The 19751-nt window shown below is 47.7% G+C and overlaps 1 protein-coding gene across 1 annotated transcript; it reads right to left on the reverse strand.

The window, feature by feature from the left end:
* Nucleotides 1-1776: 1776 nt before the first annotated feature.
* On the reverse strand, nucleotides 1777-3810 carry LOC117866444 (uncharacterized). Its single transcript, XM_034750651.2, has one exon. It carries the CDS (start codon nucleotides 3710-3712, stop codon nucleotides 2078-2080), a length of 1635 nt encoding a protein of 544 aa, XP_034606542.1. The 5' UTR covers nucleotides 3713-3810; the 3' UTR covers nucleotides 1777-2077.
* Between the last annotated feature and the right edge of the window lie 15941 nt (nucleotides 3811-19751).

Here is a 19751-nt window from a genome sequence, read left to right on the forward strand (position 1 = left end):
GGAGCAGCGGCGCGTGCGCGACGGAGGAGCCGCGGCGGGCGCAGGTGACGGCGCGGGCGCGGAGGTCGGAGGAGTCGCGGCGGGCGCAGGTGACGGCGCGGGCGTGGAGGTCGGAGGAGCTGCAGCGGCGGACGCAGGGCTGGAGAAGAAGCGGCGGCCGGTTGGGAGGAACTGTAGTAGTCAGGGTTGAAGGAGAAAGGCAGGATCCAATGGTAAAGAGGTACACGCACACATCTCAAATACTGGAAGCCGAGTAAGAATTGGGCTTCCGGAAGCCATACAGGTTCTCCGGAGCAGGGCTCCCTATCCACCACCCTTTTGTAAGAGCTCTCATCTTCAATCCTACCAGCCCAATCCGACTTATGCGGCCCACTCCAGACGGCCCATGAATTGCTAGTCCCATTGATCCATGTACAACCAGATGACAGCCCATTGGAGCCTTGAGCGTTCTTCCTCGCTGCTCTGCAAACCATGAGGACCCTCTCAAAAAAAAAACAATGAGGGATTTATTATTGTTGTGGTTATTATTCTTTTGAGGGGATATAGTTGTTGTTACTATTATTATTTTGAAACTTTTCTATTCTACTATATTGATCAATACACTGTGCTGTAGATTTTACATTTTTGGACCTCCGATAGGACAGACAAATCGGACGCGCGCAGCAGACGAAGGAAGAGCTGGGCCATGTCCCATCCAGCTCACTCGCACGCGAGGGCCCATCATCCATGTGGAGAGCTGGGCCTGCAGCACACGGTGGCGGCAGAGCACTGCAGGCTGGCTGCGCCGAGGCAGCATGGACGCCGCCGCCGGCCGAACACGTGCGCCACCAGCGCACAGACACAGACACCAACCGCTTGACTCACCGTCATCAGGATTCAGGAAACAACCCAAGCGCGAAACAAAAGCGAGTTCACTCCAAAATCCCAACTTTAACACTATGCAAAAAGAAGATTCTCCGTCATATCAAACTTGCGGTACATGCATGGAGTACTGAATGTAGACGAAATCAAAAACTAATTGCACAGTTTTGTTGTACTTTGCGAGACGAATCTTTTGAGCCTAATTAGTCAATATTTAAACAATAATTCACAAATACAAACAAAATGCTACAGTAATTTTAACACCCCAAAGTTGAGCAACTAAGGCCAAACATGATGGGGCGCGTGTTGAGGAGCCAGCCCTGCCATTTGGGCATCCGCTCCGGGTCTCGTCCCGTCTCGTCTCGGCAGGATCATTTGCAGCCTTCACCAACCTGCAGTACGACTCGTACAGCACCCCCCGATGGCCCGATCCCTTTTTATTCAAGGCGCTGCCCGCCTCCACGCACGCATCGAATTTATCCGGCGATGGCCCGGTCAGACCTGTACCTCTGTGCTGTACCCTCCACCACCATCCATGATCAAGAACTAATCAAGGACGATGCAGTGCAGGGATCTAGTGCTGACCACCGTCAAGACGAGGAGGCGCTAACCACGGCGGCCACTGATTCTGATCCGCAATTGCCGGCGCGGGCAGTTTCTCAGCTTCCATAGTGCCGAGACAGTGACGGCAGATTCATGCGCAGCCCCTGGCCTGAAGAAATCTTGGGCTGAATCGAAGCTACCACAGCTGATCTGATTTGACATCCTAGAGAAACTGGGAAGCAAACTGCCCGACTGATGTGATCATGCGCACCTCAGTCTCAGTGGACTGAAGCTTGCTCGAATCAATTTGTTCAGATCAGTGAACACGGAGCAGAAACTGGATGTCGAGCACAGGAACAGTGACTCTCATCAGTCGTTAAACTGAAGCTGAATTCCTTCAGATCAGAGATTACATTACATACAAGATCTTTTTTCAGTGTTCTTATTGTTTCCAGCACGCTAAAGCACTCGTAAATCTAGCACCTCTACGCTATCGAACAGCAAGACGCACGCCGACATTTACAAGATCATCACCATCACAAGCATCACGCACACACGCAGAGCAAGAAGCAGATCGAAGAAAATCGATGCGGCAGGGAGTTGGTCAAGGCACATACATACAGAGCCTGGGAGAAGGCTCGATCGACAGATCGTCGCGAGAGCTGCGCCGGCGTCACGTCCGCGGGAACACGCCGAGCATCTTCCCCTTTCCCAGGCACTCGGCGAGCTTCTTGGCGCCGTCGACCTCCGCCGTCATCAGGCCCTGCAGGAAACCGCACGCGCCGGCGGCCACCATCTGCTTCCGGCACCGCCGGGACTGTGCCACCGCCAGCAGCACCGTCACGGGGTACCGCCGGTCGACGCCCCGTGCGCCCGCCGGGTCGAGGAGCTGGACGGCGTTCGCGATGCCACGCTCGTCCTTCCGGAACAGCTTCCGGCACGCGCCCGACGCGGCGAGGAGCGCCGCCAGCGCGCGCGCCGCGGCGTCGCGCTCGGACACGGCCTTGGCCTCCAGCATCCACACCAGCCGCGGGACGGCGTCCTCCACCTCGTGCCTCGACTTGCCGGCGGAGTTGCCGCAGAGCTCGGCGAGCGCCAGGGCGGCCTCGGTGCGGGTGGGGGACCGGTCGCTGCCCAGCGCGGCGGCGACGTGCGCGGCGAATTGGGCGGACACGGCGATCTCGGCGATGTAACGGAAGGAGGCCATGTTGCGGAGGAGCCCCAGCGCCGGCGCGAGGCCCGGCTCGTCGCCGCGGCTGGCGTCGAGGAAGTCCTTGACGCAAGCGAGCGCGCCCTCCTGGAAGGCCTCGACCTTGAGCCTCTGGCCCTCGTCGCCGTCGCCGGCGGTGAGGTTCTGTAGGCACCCGAGCGCCAGCTCCTGCGCGCGCGGGGTGCCGAGGGAGACCAGCTGGAGCAGCAGCGGCAGCGCGCCCTCGTCGCGGAACCACGGGAGGAGGTCCGGGAAGGCCGCGAGGTTGCGGAGCACCCCGGCCGCCGCGGCCTGCGCGGCGGGCGTCCCGCCCGCGCAGGCCGCGAGGAGCGCCGCCACCCCGCCGCGCGCGGCCACGGCGGCCGAGGCGTCCCGCGAGGCCGCCGTCAGCGGGAGCAGCGCCGCGCACGCGTGCTCCGCGCCCGCGCCGCCGGACTCCAGCGCGCGGCAAAGGTGGGGCACCACGGCGCCGGACTCCTGCGCCAGGAACCGGCACGCGGACTCCGAGGACGCGAAGGCGGCGAGAACGGAGACGGCGCGCTCGCGGGAGGACGGGAGGAGGTCCCCGCCGGCGGAGTCGAGCAGCGCCGCCACCGCGGAGACGGCCGCGGCGGCGGAGGGCGCCGGGAGCGCCGCCGCGGTGCCCGCCAGCTCCTCCAGCGCGGTGGCGCGGGACGCCGCGGAGCCCAGGCGGAGCCGGGAGATCAGCGCGTCCGCGCCGGAATCAGCTCCGGCGGCGGCGCCGGCGGAGGGGGGTGGCGCCGGCGTGGCGAGGAGGCGCGCGTCGGCGGCGAGCTGGGCGAGCGAGGCGGCTGAGGAAGACAGCAGCGAGACGGTGTGGAGGTGGCCGAGCCTCGGCGCGTCCGTGGCGGCGGACATCAGCGCGCCGAGCGCGGCCGCGAGGGGCGCGAGCAGCGGCGCGCTGGGGGGGAACGCGGGGCTGGCGAGGGCGGCAGACAGCGCGGCGAGCGAGGCGGAGATGGACGGCCAGTGGCGGCGGAAGGCCGGGGAGGACGCCGCGGCGGCCGGCACCGCCTCCAGCAGCCGGAGGCACTCCTCGAGGCCGGGGTCCGCGGACTCCGGCGGCGGCGGCGGCATGGCGGCGGGAGAGGAGGGTGGGAGGGGAGGGGCAAATGGGAAATTGGAGGGGGTCGAGTTGGCGCGTGGAGTGCGAAATTGCGCTGAATCAGCGCGCCAACTATTCTCTACTATACGCGCTATTTTACTGGCCTGGCTTCGTCTCGGATGGGCTTTTTGGTAATTTGATAATACTATGCGTCAGCAATTTTTTTTTTGGGGGGGGGGGGTTAGGTGACTAAAGGCTCAGCCACTCTGTCAGTGTGAGCTCAGCTGCTTCCATGGACTGATGGACCTTTGAGGCGTTGATTTCATCCGGAAACCCGGTCATGGTTTCCCGGAAGCACATAAAGATCATGTGCTGATAAAACCTAATTGCGTCGACTCCTTCCATCATCAGAATCATTATCGTTCCAAGAGGAGGCGGTGCCATTGTTGTTTGTAGTTGCCATATATGCATGTCAACATCCGTGGAATGGCAATGCAATGAACAACCATTCAATTTCTCCATATATAGTTGTCAAACATTTTGTGAGGGGCAATTTATCGTATGTTATGTTCGCTTCATCGGGAAATTCATGACTAAGTGTGAGTTAAAAGGATGTAAAACTGTATGGAGGATTACACTCCCGACGGAGTATATAAACCGTGATAGGCTGCATAATCTACTTGCTTTTTTACCCATCGCGTAATAAGTGTGACATTAGTCCATGATTTGACAATGTGTTGCTACAGTAAACATTTGCTAATGATGGATTAATTAGGCGTAATTAGGCTTAATAGATTTATCTCGCCGTTTAGATTCGTCTTATGAAATGGGTTTTGTAAATAGTCTACGTTTAATACTCCTAATTAGTCTCTAAACATTCGATGTGACACGTGCTAAAAATAAGTCAGTGGAAGAAAACGCCTCCTCAATGTCTTGGAGAGAGTGGACACCCTTGGGTCTTAGGTGGGTTTTAAGATGGAGAAGCGCCCTTGCCTTACCGGTTTAGGGAAATAGTTGAAGTGTGGTTTCGATTTTCTTTTTCAATGGTTGTTGCAACATCACTGTTTGACTACTTCTCAAATGATTCAACATAGAGAATAAATGGATGTCTATACTTCTTTTGGACGACGAGTTTTTTTCAGGTCTTTTTTTTTCCTTTCTTTTTTGTGCTCTTGACCTACGAAGGTATTGAAAAGTGTAAATAACACCCATGCTTTTGTTTCAGCGATACGTATGCTTTTGTTTTGAGCATCTGCTTTACCTTAAAAAAAATGGTTTCGCAATTTTTTTGCTGAACCCAGCATGAAAAGGTTACACAATTTAGTTGTGATTTTGTAGGTGGTGTTACATATATACCATGCACCCAATAACAGTGTGTTTTCTTTATACGAGTAAAAGAAATGAAAAAATTGGAACAGATAATTTATGCCCTCGTAATAACTCTATACATTCCCTATTAATGAACTATCAAAGCTTGCCATCCACTGGAGTGCAAGCTTAGGGCCAGTTTGGTCGGACTTTAGGGGCTCCGGCTCTTCCTACTGACGCGATACTGTAGCGTGAGAGGGAGGGAAAGGAGAGAGAAAATCAGCTCCAGTGATCAGCATTGCTACAGTGTTGCTCTAACAAACTGACCTCCTTAATTAGGCTGGCTACCAATATAAAATATAACTTCCACTAACACTAAAATATTGCAAGCTTCCCATTTTTTTGACCAGTGAAGCAGCTACATACAGTATCCTGAGTTCCTGACACTGGAACCGCTTCGGCGCTTCCTTCCATTTTTACCCACGCCCCTCTGTTCGTGGGCCCCACCGGGGCAGAAGGAGGGGGACCACCCATCCATCCACAGGGAATAACTACGGAAAGATGGGATGCGCAGCAGGGGAGACAGGAGAAGGTTGGAAGCTGGAAAGTTGGTGAGAGCACATGAACCCAAGCCCGGTCGATGGCCTGTAAAGGTTCTTGCAAAAATTGCATGAATCATATGATTAGGGCTTCTCCAAGAATCTGCCGAACAAGCTGGCTGACCTGGAGAAGAGAAGGTCCTGCACAGATCCTAGCAGAAGCTCGGGCAGGGTGCATGTGAGGGGAAGGGGCATCGACAGACGTGCGAGATAGGCGCGGAGTGAAGCGGCAGCCGCTTGCTTTTTCTATTGTACATCTGATGCTTGTGGTAGCTCAGAACTACCCCTTTGGAGATGCCCGTATCAGATTCTTGGTGCGTGGGACATGCCATTACCATCGATCACAGCTTGTAGGCAATCATCTCATCGGAAAGATTAGTGAATAGTAAAACAAACCATTACACATCTCACCATCTGAACTTTTACTAGACGAGACTTTTGAAAGTCACCCAATTCGCAAATCCAATATCCCCTTGTTTTCTAAAAGCAGAAAAATGATTTTTTTTTGGGGGGGGGGGGGGGGGGGGGGGGCGCTAATCATGCATACGTAAGTGATGACGGTCTCTGCCATAGCTCATCTCACTCAATCCTGCCAATTTCAGATGCAGAATATGTTCGGCCGGTGAGGCTAGGCACGAGGCTGTTTTTAAAATCGATAACAATTTGCGATGAAACACCATTGACTCATTAGCTTCGTTTATTAAATTAATTAACACAAACCGTCACGATCAAGCGCAGGCGTCATCATGTTTATTACTAATGTATGCAACATACTGAGATTCTTTTACTTACCACTGCTTCGGTTGCATTATTGGACGACGACAGGCGAGTTAGTTGACCCGCTATTTGAGCATGAGCATGGCCGGGGAGCTACATTGGACGTTTAACCTACCTGTGACGACCTGCCTGTCATCAAACGGCTACTTCCACGGGTGTCACCGATCGATGTCGATTGATGCAGATCGGCATGGGGTTTAAGTTTGACTAATGCGCTTTGCGCGAGCGCTACGGCTGAGATGGCTCTGGTATGAGTGGGCAAACGATGACAGGGCTTGGGTCGCAACAGAAACTTTGTGCGACGACACTGACCAACTCCTCTTCGCTGCGTGTACATCGATAACTTTAGGCAACAGAAAAAAGACAAGCTTCTGGAACTCCGGGTGGCTCGAAGGTCGCCGGCCAAAAGACGTTGCACCAACCTTTTCGTCCGCTCTAAAAACAAAAGAAGGAAAGTTGCAGAGGCATTACACCAAAACACATGGATCACAGACCTCAACATGACCAGCGGAATCACAGTTGCCCACCTAAACGAATTCATCGAACTTTGAAGTATGATCTGAAACCGGAAGTAGACGATCAGATACGGTGGAAGCTCACTAGCTGCGGAACCTACACCGTGGCCTCCTCCTACAAGGCCCAATTCATCGGCTGCACCAAGACGCTGCAGATAAACACCATCTGGTAAACTTGGGCGCCTCCAAAGTACAAGTTATTCGCATCACTAATCACCTAGAGCCAAGTCTGGTCTTCGAACCGCCTCGCTCAGCGTGGTTGGGCGCACAGCCCGTCTTGCCCCCTCTGCCGCTGAGCAGGGGAAACGGCCAACCACCTGCTCGCCACATACCGCTACGCCAGAAGAATTTGAATTCTTGCAGCTCAATGGACATGCATTCCAAGCATCCACCCCTGGGAATGGAGACCGTGCGACACAACTCTGGAATGGTGGACAATGGTCACCACCACGGAAAGCGCTACAAAGCCTCACGCTACTAATCATCTGGGAGCTGTGGAAGGAGAGAAATTCGCGAGTTTTCCGTCACTGCGAGGCCTCACCTATTTCACTGTTTGCAAAGATCAAGTCCGAAGCCGGATCGTGGATCTTAGCGGGGGCAAAGGACTTAGCGCTCCTTTTAGCATGCGAGTAATCACCTTTTGTTGGTTTTGTTTCTCCTGCCGGCTAGCCGGCTTGTACACCTCTCTACTTTATCAATGAAATAGACACCATCTTGGTGCCGTTCATTAAAAAAAAAGTTTGACTAATGTTAGTTACTTGTATCTGACACAGCTGTCATGGGCAGGGATCAAAGATTTCACACTTTAGGTGCCATGGGCCGTGTAAAATACTCGTCCAATAAGGTGTTGATACTATACATGCGCACACTAGTGTCATGTGGCCAATAACAAATATTTAAGTTGCACGGGCTATGTTGTTGACTTTACGACATTTGACTCCACCATCTCTCGCAATTTGAGCCTTAAAAGATGCTCATAGGACGCAATTTTTCCTGAAAAAATGACGTTCTTTGATAGTCCGCAATCGATTTTTAACCATAACTTGTTTCCATTGTATTTTACTAATTGAAATCGTAACTTTTAGAAAATGATTTCAAATAAGAATAAATATAATGGTATCAATTTTGTGCCATATAATTCATACTTTTTAGTATAATCATTGGTTAAAGCATGTATCGAACAGTAAAATTATGCCTTTTAAATTAAAACGAACTAGTTCATCAACCTGTGCTCCCGCACGGGTTTTTAGAAGCTATTGTATTTAAAAATTATTTAGAAATTAAACTTCTAGCTAATAATCAAAATTTTTTACCTACTACTCTCTTTTTTTTCAATACTTCAACATAATACTTATATAGATATGTACCTATCTTTATCCAGTTGTGATTGATTTTTAATTAATAATTACTCTATGCACGTTTTCATCCATATTCGTACTTTTTTCATTTTGTATCACATCTTTAATCCTCCATATATTATGTTTAGCATACAAATCAATATTTTTCATGGATTCCTCACATACATGTATAAATGGTCATCATATGTATATACTTTAACTTAGTATTTTATATTAACAATGATATAAATAGGTAATTTAGAATCATATATTAGTTTACTTTTTGATATTTATGTATGATGCACATGAAGATAATTAGATTAATATTTAGGTGTTTACTTTAGGTTATTTTTAGTAATGACAAACGTGGGTAACATAGATAAAATTTTAGAATGAAATTTTAAGTTATGCTTTATAATGATGTGTATTAGTAAATTGGATGAAGATTATGGGATTACTTTGGATTATTTTTTATAATAGCTAAGCTCGGTAATTTAGATATAGGTTTAGAGCTCATTTTTGAATATTTTCACAATGACAGTGGTGGGTAACTTTTTAGAAAATATAATAGATCAAAGGCTATGATTATTAAAGTTTACAGGATTGGTGTTTGATGTTTTTAATTTTTATGATAATTTGTCTCTTTTCTCTAGCCTATCTCGTGGGAACTAACGCGGAGTCTCCAATGGAAAAAAATGAGACTACATTGCTACAAAACTATTACCATAAGCTACCTCTCATTTGTTAAATATTCGAACACAATACTTATGTATATATACTTAATATCTTCATCCAATTGTGATAGATTTTAGTTAGTAATTACTCTATAATATTTTCATCCATATTTATAATCTTTAATTTTTCACTTTGCATAGCAGGTATGCGCTTGAATTTGTTTAATGAACCCTAAGTTTGAGATACAATTTTAGCATAGAAATCTATATTCTCATTACTTTATGACACACATCATACATATGGATCTTAATTATTATATCGTATACCAATAGTGAAAGATATAGATGATTTAGAATCATATATTGTTGTATATTTTAAATTAAGGTTATTTGATTCAAATGTAGGGTTACTTCATGTTATTTTTAATAATGGCATGTGTGTAATATAGATTCAAATTTAAGAGGTTACTTTAAGTTTTTAAAGTAATAGTGGTAGGCAATTCAATTGCAAATTAGGGGGTTATTTTAATTTATTTTATATGATGGGTAATTTATATATAGATTTAGGGGGTTACTTTAGGCTATTTTCATAATGGTATAGGTGGGTAATATTTTTAGAAAATATAATAGATCCAATGGCTATGATGATTTGAATCTATCGATTGATGGTTGGATGTTTTGCTTTTTTTGTGAGAATTTCTAGGATTTCTCTTTTTCTAGAGTGTCCACCTGGAAAATCCTAGGTGGCTTCACCTGGAGGCTTCAAAAGGAGCCTCCAATTAGTAATAGTAAGATGGAGATAGGGTGGAGTACCTTTTCAATGAACAAAACTGTTTAGGCTTTGGATCAGTGTCTACCCCTTTGGGTCTGTCTTTGCCATTACACTGTAATAACCCCTACCAAAATCCCCTCTTACTTCTTTGTTAGTACGTGGACTAGAGTACTTAGCCAATTAACTATAGTTTCACAGCTATACATCGAAATACACTTGAATGATTAATTAAGTAGGGTATTTTTATTAAAAAATAGTTCTTCATTTTTTGATAAAGCCTTACTTTTCCTCTTAATAAACCTTTGACTGCATTAATACTTCATTTATTATACGAGGTTACCATATCGTTGGGCAAGTGTTTATTTACCATAGATATGAAAAACAACTTTGTATCGAGAAATTTATATATTAATAGATGTAGCTAGTAAAAGCCTTGTTCTAACGAAATGGAAGAAGACTTAAGGGGTATTTGGATCCTGGAGCTAAAGTTTAGTCCGTGTCACATCAAATATTGAAGGTTAATTATGAGGATTAAATATGAGTTAACTATAAAACTAATTACACAGATGGAGGCTAAACGGCGAGACGAATCCATTAAAGCTAAGTAATCCATCATTAGCAAATGGTTACTGTAGCAGCACATTGTCAAATCATGGACTAATTAGTCTTAATAGATTCGTCTCGCCGTTTAGCCTCCATCTGTGCAGTGGATTTTGTAAATAGTCTATGTTTAATACTCCTAATTAGTATCTAAATATTCGATGTGACAGGGACTAAAGTTTAGTCCGGGGATCCAAACACACCCTTAGCCTTGCAATCTCAAATAATACAGGGAATAGTAATAAATAGATAACAAGAAACCCGCCAAAGAAAACATACCAAGACACATGAATGTGCCTAGAAAAACTATAACTAATTCTATTTCATTTAGTTCACTGGGTATTACATTTACGAGTTACGATAATACTATATATGAGAAAAGACGACATACACTGTATGCTTTAATTATTTAACTCCCACGGGATGCAAATGTGTCCAGCCAATAACAAAGCACCGACGGGATTGAAGAGCTGCATGGGCCATGGGCTGCGGATCCATCCATCCACCCCCAATTCTCCATCCGTACGAGATGGATCCAACTTTTTCGGCTGCTCCAGCAGACCAGCGCGGGCTGGCCGGCTAGCGCGAGTCGACGATCGTCGATCGAGCTGACAAGCTGGCACTATCTAATCGTACGCGTACACGTGTACGGTACACGGTGTCCTATCTGCTTCTGTAGCACGTACGTACGTATGTGTGGCACTGTCGTACGTACGTACGAACGCATATGTACAAGTACCGTCGATGAACGCCCCTTTCTTGGCGTACGGACCGATCTTTGAGATCTTCCAGTCGGTTTGGGACCAGTTTAGCTAAGCTGGACGGTGCACGTGCTCAAAGACCGACCCAACTTCCAAGTCGCAACGTCCAGTTTTCAGGCCACTAATTTTTGGCGACTCTCAGCATTTTTGGGCCGGTTTGGATTTCTTGACGAGGCTTGCCTCGCCTGGCTGGTCAAGGAGAGCGAGCTGTGTTCAGAGTTTGGAAGGGTTGCCAGCTGTATCGATGTTTGTGAAAGCAAGATTTTCCCTTGCTTGCTCGGGCGAGCTGTATCACCTCTCCGCTGCTGGCAAGGCTCTCCTTGCTGGGCGAGGTCAGCTAGCAAACAAGCCAAACGTCCCCATCGCGGGCTCGCGGCCATCTTGCCCATAGCAGGGAGCATACTTTTTTTATGATTTGGTTGCAGCATGTATCCAACTCAACCGACGGCACAAACCTACAGAGCCACCAGTAGAGAAACGACTTTCCATTTGGAGACAAACGTCTCGGTTGTTTTTTGATCCGGGACTAAAAAATATTAGTCCTAGTCTAAAATTCGTAGTCCATGGGACCCTTTTAGTCCACATTGGTGGCTCCAACCAAGACAAAAGTAGAGATTTTAGTCCCAGTTGAAGCCACCAGCCGGTATAAATAAAATTCCCTTTTAGTCCCGGTTGACGCCACCAACCGGAACTATATCCCCTCTTTTTTTTATTTCCCTTCGACTTTTTTTATCTCTCCCAACTAGCCTATCTGTATCTCCTCCCCACACCTCACCATCGGCCTTATCTTCCCCACCCCAGCAGCCACTTCGTCTCCTCTCCCTCCGCAACCTCCTCTCTCCTCCCTAACTGCTCCTCGGGTGAGATGGCCGCTGCGCGCGGCGCGGGCGGCCCTGCACGCGCGGGCGCTCGGCGCGCCACGAGAGGGCGAGCGTCGTGCCAGGCCGATGCGGGTAGGCGAGCCGCCGCCTCAGCGCGGCACGGCACGACGTGGGCGGGGATCTCCTCTGCCGCCTCCATGAGCTCCAGCCGGCTGGTGAGAAGCTCCCGTTTGTTGATACAAGAAGCTGGTGAATGTTTCGTTTGTGGATGATCCAATAGTGTATGATTTGTTTGTGAATGATTCATTTCTGATTGTGTTGGTCGCGTTGTGAATCAAATCGAACTCGTGCGTTGTCTCTGTGGTGGAGTTGGAGCTCGAGAAGGTGGTGGTCGTGGCGGAGCTGCAGGTGCAGCAGCACGAGCAGTCACGACGGGGGCCAGGTGACTGGCCCGCATTTTTTTTAATTTTTGTTGGAAGTCTTTTGTCCCGTTGGTATTACCAACCGGGATAAAAATGTAGGCTTTAGCCCCAGGACTGAAGATGGGGACCTTTAGTCCCGAATGATTAGTTCTTGTTGAATTTTCGAGACATATGTATCTTTCCAACCGGAACTATAACTCAATTTTCCAATGGTGAGCGAAACTACAATTATATTACTAATGGTTTCAAACTGTACTGATTTTATCCGAAAATCGTTTGACAACGAAGGGTCACCAATCCTGCTATCCTATACATTGGACGACCGACCGTACCTGTCTCAATCCTTGGGAAATTGAATTATGCATGCACAAGGCTACGTGGTCAAATGTAGGCAATGGACCCAACTAAACCCGGCCAGCAGGACGTATAATAATAGAGACTAGAGAGGATTCATAAGAAAGGTCTCAACAATGAGCAAGACGGGCGAAAAAAGATGTCTGCTCGAGAAATTAAACTAGAAAAGGACGCTGCATTGGCCATGCATGAGCTGACAAAAAGCATTGACAAAGCTTGCAGCGAATGAGCTACGTACCTAGCGTCTAGCGATCGACCGGTCGAGCTGAGAGCGGCCGCGGGTCCATCGCTTTCCGCGGCGGCAGGTGTAACGGAAAGCTGGGCGGCGGCGCACCTAGCGGCTAGCGCTGCATGCATGCATGCATTTGCCCGTGTAAAGTTGCTTGCCCACACACACAAATGCTCGGCAGTTTTGCATAGACGATCGAGATACAAGGGCCACACAAATAAACTGATGCTCTATCTGCATTTCTCTGATCTAACCCATTGTTGTATTTTTTCCTCCATGCACTTCAATAACATAAGTGAACTACTATCGTGTTGTGTCATTACGCGTGATGGACCTAGCTAGCGCACGCACATGCTCCTGATGAGGCCGCCGCGCAAGTAATCGGAGGCGTAAGACAAAGTTAACGACACTCGATCGGAGCAAGTGAATCGAAACACAAAGCGCATTATTTGGTGGTTGGACATCACCAGGTTGTCTCAATAAGCAAACAATATAATGCTGGTTCGGTGACCAAGAATATATTCCATTCCAAATACGGAGCACAGTGCAGACGATGCTAAGTGTCAGCAGAGACAGGCAAGCTAAGGTAGTAGCATGCACAAATGCCTTACAAGAGAAAGGACAAACGGTTTCTTTCTGAGCGAATTCCCTCAGCCCCGTTTAAAATGCACACATTTTGAAGGCCTGCAACGAGGGCCAGCGCGGCGCGCGGCCAGGCGGTCGTCGTCGTGTGCGCGCGCGCGGCCGCGGATGTCTTCTGCTATCTAAGCGGCGCGGATGGCCTGCTCGGCGCCCAAGCCGCGCCAGCCTGGCCACGCGTGCCGGCGGCGCTCGGCCTGGCGCCCAGGCCGCGCCCGCCCGCCTGCGTCCTGCCCAGGCTCCCCACTGCTGGCCGCTCCGCACGCTCGCCGCTCGAGCAGGTCCCGGCCCCCTCTGCTGGCCGCTCCCCTCGGCAGGAGATAAGGCCTATCATATGTGGGGCCCTCTGTCATTGGAAGAGGGGTAATTCAGCGACCGAAAACAGTGACAAATAACAGTTCAAAATGTGGGCAGTCAGCGAGAAGCGACTTAGCGGTCATTGACTACAGCGGCATACAAAGGAATGAAAAATTGAAGTAGTGGCAGTGAAGGAATTGAAGAATTTCGATAGCAACAAGGGAGGTGGTTTAAATTTTAGTGGCATCGAACTTTACAAGGCCGGTGTTGCTATTGCTATGTACAGTTGCAAGTAGAGTAGAATGTCTAGTACTTGTTAATGGGACAACAGCAATGGATGTTGCGTGCACGGCATCTTTTTGGTAGCTTGTCAACCTATATGGCTATATGCATGCCCTAGCAACCATTGGAACTCCAGCCAGCTAGCCAGCTATGTGATGCATGGCAAGGAGCGAGAGCTAGCTCTGCTTCTGAAAAAAGGCCGGCCATCCCTTGGGCCACACCTTGCAGATCGACTACTACGTACTAAGCCCTGCTCAGAGCTGCAGGCCGATCGTGTTCGTCGTGATGCGCGTACCAACATGCAGTTATTAGCCGGGTGGTTTGGATGTCAATTGAGGTGACCGATCAACAACGGCTGCAGATTCGTCGTCAGACAACCCCATAATTTGACGAGGCAGCCGGCCATGACTGATGAGTTCCCTAGCTACTGATCCACTCTAAGCTCGAAGCCCTGCCGCTGCTCTCAGCGATTCCTGCCTGTCCTGCACGCATGGAGTCAGTGAAGAAGTCGATGATGTACCTCAGCAATTCTTCTGTGACGGAGTGTGTGAGGAGCACGGGGAAGCGCCGATTCGTCTCGAGAACTAGCCGGTCAGAGTTGAGGGGCGCAGCACATGTAGGAGGCACTGTCGTCAGTGACGACAGGATGTGAATGGGGACGACGTGATGATACTGACGGCGCGAAATGCCCGATCTGACGGCGGAGCGCAGTATCTCTCATGCAAGGAAGGAAGAATGCATGGAGCCACGCCTACGCATGTGGACCATGCATGTGCGGACGCGGTGGCCGGACGCGGGCCACGCGTCCGTGTCGGCGTCTGATTCGGATTTATGGCCGTCCGCGGCTTGCAACTCTCGAGGCGTTCCCTTTTGTCGTTGCCTTCACATTGCAGGGCTGCACCTCACCTGCACGCCAAGTGAAACTCCGGCTCCAGCCTCCACTGTTCATCATTGTAACCTACTTGTAATCAGCTTGTAACAGCGGGAACCATGCACCGATGAGAACGAGTCAAAGGGAAAATTACTAAGAAAACAAGAAGAAGATTATTCTTTTGATTGCCACTGCCTTCAGTTTTCGCCTACTATACTCATGCATCTAGCATGCATGGGCTCTAGTATCCAGCACACGTACGGGGGCTGACACGATGAGTAGTAGGCTAGAAATCCCTTTCTTGACGACATATATACCGAAAATCTTATTTGACGTGCGCGTGCCGCTAACCGCGAATGGACACGTGTCGCACCAGGACAGGCGGTAGCCTGACTTTATCCACCCGAGCGCGTCGTCTCCCTCTAGTTGTGGGCGTAGTGCATGTTATGGGCGGCGGAGCAGCGGCAGGTTGTGGGCGGCAATGGCGCCGCCGGCCGGGTGGCAGCGGATCTCCGGTGGGAAGGGCCGGCGGCGGGGTCGAGGAAGACAACTGGTTATGAAGGGTGGGGTCGAGGCCGGCGGCGAGCTGGCGGTGGTTGAGGCTGGCGGCGGCGGGGTGGTTCGGAGCTGCAGAAGGATTCGAAGGAAGAAAAGAACCGCGGAGAAGGAAGGAGAAAGAAGATAAGGAAGGAGAAAGGACTGGTGGAACCCTCCGATCGCTGGCAACGCGTGGTTCGACCGCTAGGGTCCCCATATATACGGATCCTGTGCTCTTTCTGTCGGTTCCGTCGGAAGTTCGGGACAGCTGTGGCTGTATCTCAAATTTCATGGCACAGAATTTTAGGCAACTTTAATCATTTTGTTGCGCCTACCTGTATCCATCGAGGTGGAGCATTTCCTTTAACACAATCCGTGAGTGCCCTGAGTATCGAGCGTACTCTCCCATCCACAAATATAAGCACTTTAGGACACTGACATGATCTTTCATATGTATGCATGCAACTTTGACCACTAATATTTGTAAACATAAATTATTTCAAAAAGAAAGAGTTGCATATTATAAAAGAGGTTGTTTCATGATAAATCTAGTAACATCCTTTGTACTCTAGTAATCTTTATGAGCCTTTTCGTATCAAGGTCAAAGTTAAAAAAAGTTTGACTCATAAGAAATTTAGAAATACTTATGGACAGAGGGAGTACTTAGGAGAGCTTCCCAGATAGCACGTACCGCAGATCTGCAGTGAACTACTGAAGCAATTTCTCGTTACCTCCGAATGGTGGTTAAATTGAAAAGAATAACCTAATTGATTTTATATATATCAAAGGCACCCATGAAATTCTTGCCAGTGCGAGAACCTCTACAAAACCAGCATATCTTGAGATTTGACAAACTTATCTGTTGACACCGGTTTTTGACCAGAGTTAACCGATGAGGATAAAGTTCTCGTAGTCGATGGACTTGTAGAGGAAAATCTGTTAACGGCCTTGTATTGACCAAAGATAGCCACGGTTGACCGGATTCCAGAAGCTGATAGAAGACCGAGGATAATTCGATCCAAAGCAAAGTTGACTTCACCAAATAAGGGAAAGCGTGGAGATTTATCTTTAGTAGTTATAGATTCATTTGTACTAGTTCATGTCATAATCGACTAGGATTTTAGTTTGCTTCATGATATAAATATAAGCCCATGAGCTATGTATCGAATTATCAATCAATCAATACAATCTTTCAGCATCACGCTGTCAAACCCTAGGAGTAGTAGAATAGAAACTAGTGAGTTTCTTCTTGTGCACAGGGCTGCATCGGCTTCGATCTCAGGCAAGCTTGTAAGTACCGTCACCCGGTCATTAAGTTATTTGTATCAGAACTTTCTAGGCCTCGTCCAGTATTCTGATCTCTTATCGTGTGGCTAGTTATCAAGTTGCTTAGATTGCAAATAGAACATTTTAGGATTTGTCCAATATTCTATTTGTCTTCGACGTTACTCATAGTTATTGAGTTGTTTGATTTTATTAAGTTTCATCATATCAATATCTTAGTTTTATCAAGCGGCTCGCAGTTATCGAACAGTTTAGATCTGGTTAGGTTGTCTTTATCGATTTCTTGATCTTGTTTAAGCGTTCACCAGTTATCTGATCGTATCGGCTGGTTAGATCTTGCATGCTTTACTTGCTTTATATATGCTAGGTTCGATAGATCTTTACTCCATCCCCTCGCATTGCTAGTTTTTTGTTCCTTAACGTCAAAACGCTACCAATGAGAGCTGATCCTTCGATTGGGTCTTATCCATATTTCTTGGTAGCGGGATGACGTCACCGAGCCGATGCTCGAGCGTGCGAGGCCTTGCTGCCACAAACTAGTTTGTTAAGTTACTGGGTCGAAGTTAATGCCCTCTTAGTCGTATTGCGTTGGTTAAGTCCAATATACGTCTCATGACATTAATTAGATCCGTTAGCTTAATCGGCTTGTAAGTGGTAGGCAAGAGGCCTTTGTCGCCATGTTTCAGGCTTTTAGATTATTAGATTGAAGTTAATGCCCTTTTAGCCGTACTGTCTTGGTTAAGTCCAATCTACGTCTCATGACATTAATTAAATCTATTAGTTGCATGGTGAGCAAGAGCTCCTTTTATGCCTGTTGTTTTATAATGTACATATCTTAGCCTGTCGGCTCATATAGCCGATGGCACATGCTATTAATGCTTATGTTTATTTACATCATATGATTGCATTGAAAATCTAACTCTTATGGTGTTTATTCAAGTAACGCCTATTTATGAGTCGAAGGCTTAGCCGCCTATCGGCTCAGGAATTTAACGTTTTCCTTATCAATTACAAGTCAAATTGATTGGCATGCCTTGCACCTTCACGAGCCAATTTGGAGCCTGCACTGAAGTTAAGCGGATCTCCCAGATCTTCTGTGTTGTTCAACGTAGAAGCCTGAAGCTCAGATTTTACGTCAACATTATCGTAGGAGTTCCGCTGTTGACATCCACGTTGTATACTAGTGAAAGTATAATTAGTCAAACAACACGAGCACACATGCTGAGTTAGGACTTATAGGGACTCTAAAGACCACAGGTCAATGACAATATATAAACCTAAATACAAAATAATTAACTAAGTTCGCATGCTTCAGCTCAAGAACCTTGGGGTGTCTACGCTCGTGATGAAAGAATGTTAATTTCTTTTATTCAGTGGTTGCATGTGAATATGTGATCCACTTAGTTAAGCTTTGGCCATCTATTCTCATGTGTACTCCCACCAAACTTTTGGAAAACAGTATAGTTATTTTTGAAAAAAAATATAAAGAAGATGTAGTTTTGGAGGTAAGGATCATGTAGTGGGACCAGAACCTGTCTTAACCATTGGAAAATTATGTTTTGCACAAGATCACAGTCAAAGATTAGTACCCAACTAACTCAGAACGTCTAATTAAGTGATTGAGAAAAGGGAACAATACGGGCGAAAGAAAGGTCGGCTCTAGAGCTAGGAAAGGACGTTGCATATGAACGAGAGGCGGCAGATCGATCGCTTTCCGTTGTGGAAGGTGCAACAGAAAGCTAGCTGTGGGCAGCCCGTGTAAAGTTGCTTGCTTGCACGCACACGCGCACAAAATGCTTTGCATGGAATCGGATCGATGGAGAACTCAAGGACCCACAGAAAGAGCTAATGCCTTCTCGCTGCTTTGCATAATTGCATTGCACTGATGGATGTACCTCAAGGCTCCTGCAAAATCCTTGTAGACTTTTTCAGGGTTCTTCTTCATGCATCTACACACCTGCTTTCTATTTCTTGGGAAGTTTCTTTATATTTTCCTTTTGTTTTTTTACCGGTCCATTGACATACTTAATTGGTGTTAATATGTGATGGACTTAAGCATGCACATGATGATGATCACACTGACCCGATGCATAAGATAAAGTTAAAGGACACTCGGAGCAACTAAAGAAATAAAGAGCACTATATATTCTTCTTGGAATCTCCAGGTTGTCTTAAAGAAATGAACGGGCCATGTTTGGTGACCATCAAGAATATAATCCATGCCAAATACGGAGCACAGTGCACACGATGTAACTGGCGGTACTATTGTTCTAGCCAGGCGCCAGAGACAAGCTAGCAATAAATGGCGTACAAGAGAAAGTACAGTGGAAGTGTTATGGATGTTGCGTGCACGGCATATTTTGGTTGCTTTCTGAGTAACCAATGTGCCCTAGCAACCATTAGAACTGATGATCACTACGCCAGAAACGATTTGTGCTGGCATGTTGAAATTAGTGTGATGGCGGACAGGATTGGTACCCGCCAGCACAAAGGTGCCCTGTGCCCGGAACGGTGGGCGAGCACCTGCCAGCAAAGATGGTTCTGTGCTGGCAGGCAACCTAAGCGCCTGCCAGTATAGATGCCGCCTAGATAAGGCCCCAGACAGCTTCTTTCTCAGCCAGTCTTCCATTTGAAGCTTGCTCGAGAGGAGCTCGGGAAAAGCTCCAAAAACACCAAATCCAAGGGGAAGGTTTTGATCTTAATTTCTTTAGAAGAGGTGGCTCTATAAGGTGAGAGTGTGCCATTCCAACATTCTTTTCAACTTCTATCCACCATTTCTAGCTTCATTATTAGCTAGGTTGTCATCTAGATCTAGATCTAGACTTAGAAGAGAGAGGAGGGTGTCGGTGTTTAGATGTATGTACGACAGAGGGAAGAGAGAGAAAATAATCAGAGCTTGATTATTTTTTAAATAAAATTCTATGGTTATATTATAACCATTACAATGCTATGTTTGTCATTTTAATGTAATATAGAATTAAGTTTGATTATA

Source organism: Setaria viridis, chromosome 8 (assembly GCF_005286985.2).
Source record: "Setaria viridis chromosome 8, Setaria_viridis_v4.0, whole genome shotgun sequence".
Classification (NCBI taxonomy): Eukaryota; Viridiplantae; Streptophyta; class Magnoliopsida; order Poales; family Poaceae; genus Setaria; species Setaria viridis.

Bases quoted from the DNA above. Each gene is read 5' to 3' on its own strand.
- LOC117866444 (XM_034750651.2), bottom strand. From the start codon at position 3,712: ATGCCGCCGCCGCCGCCGGAGTCCGCGGACCCCGGCCTCGAGGAGTGC.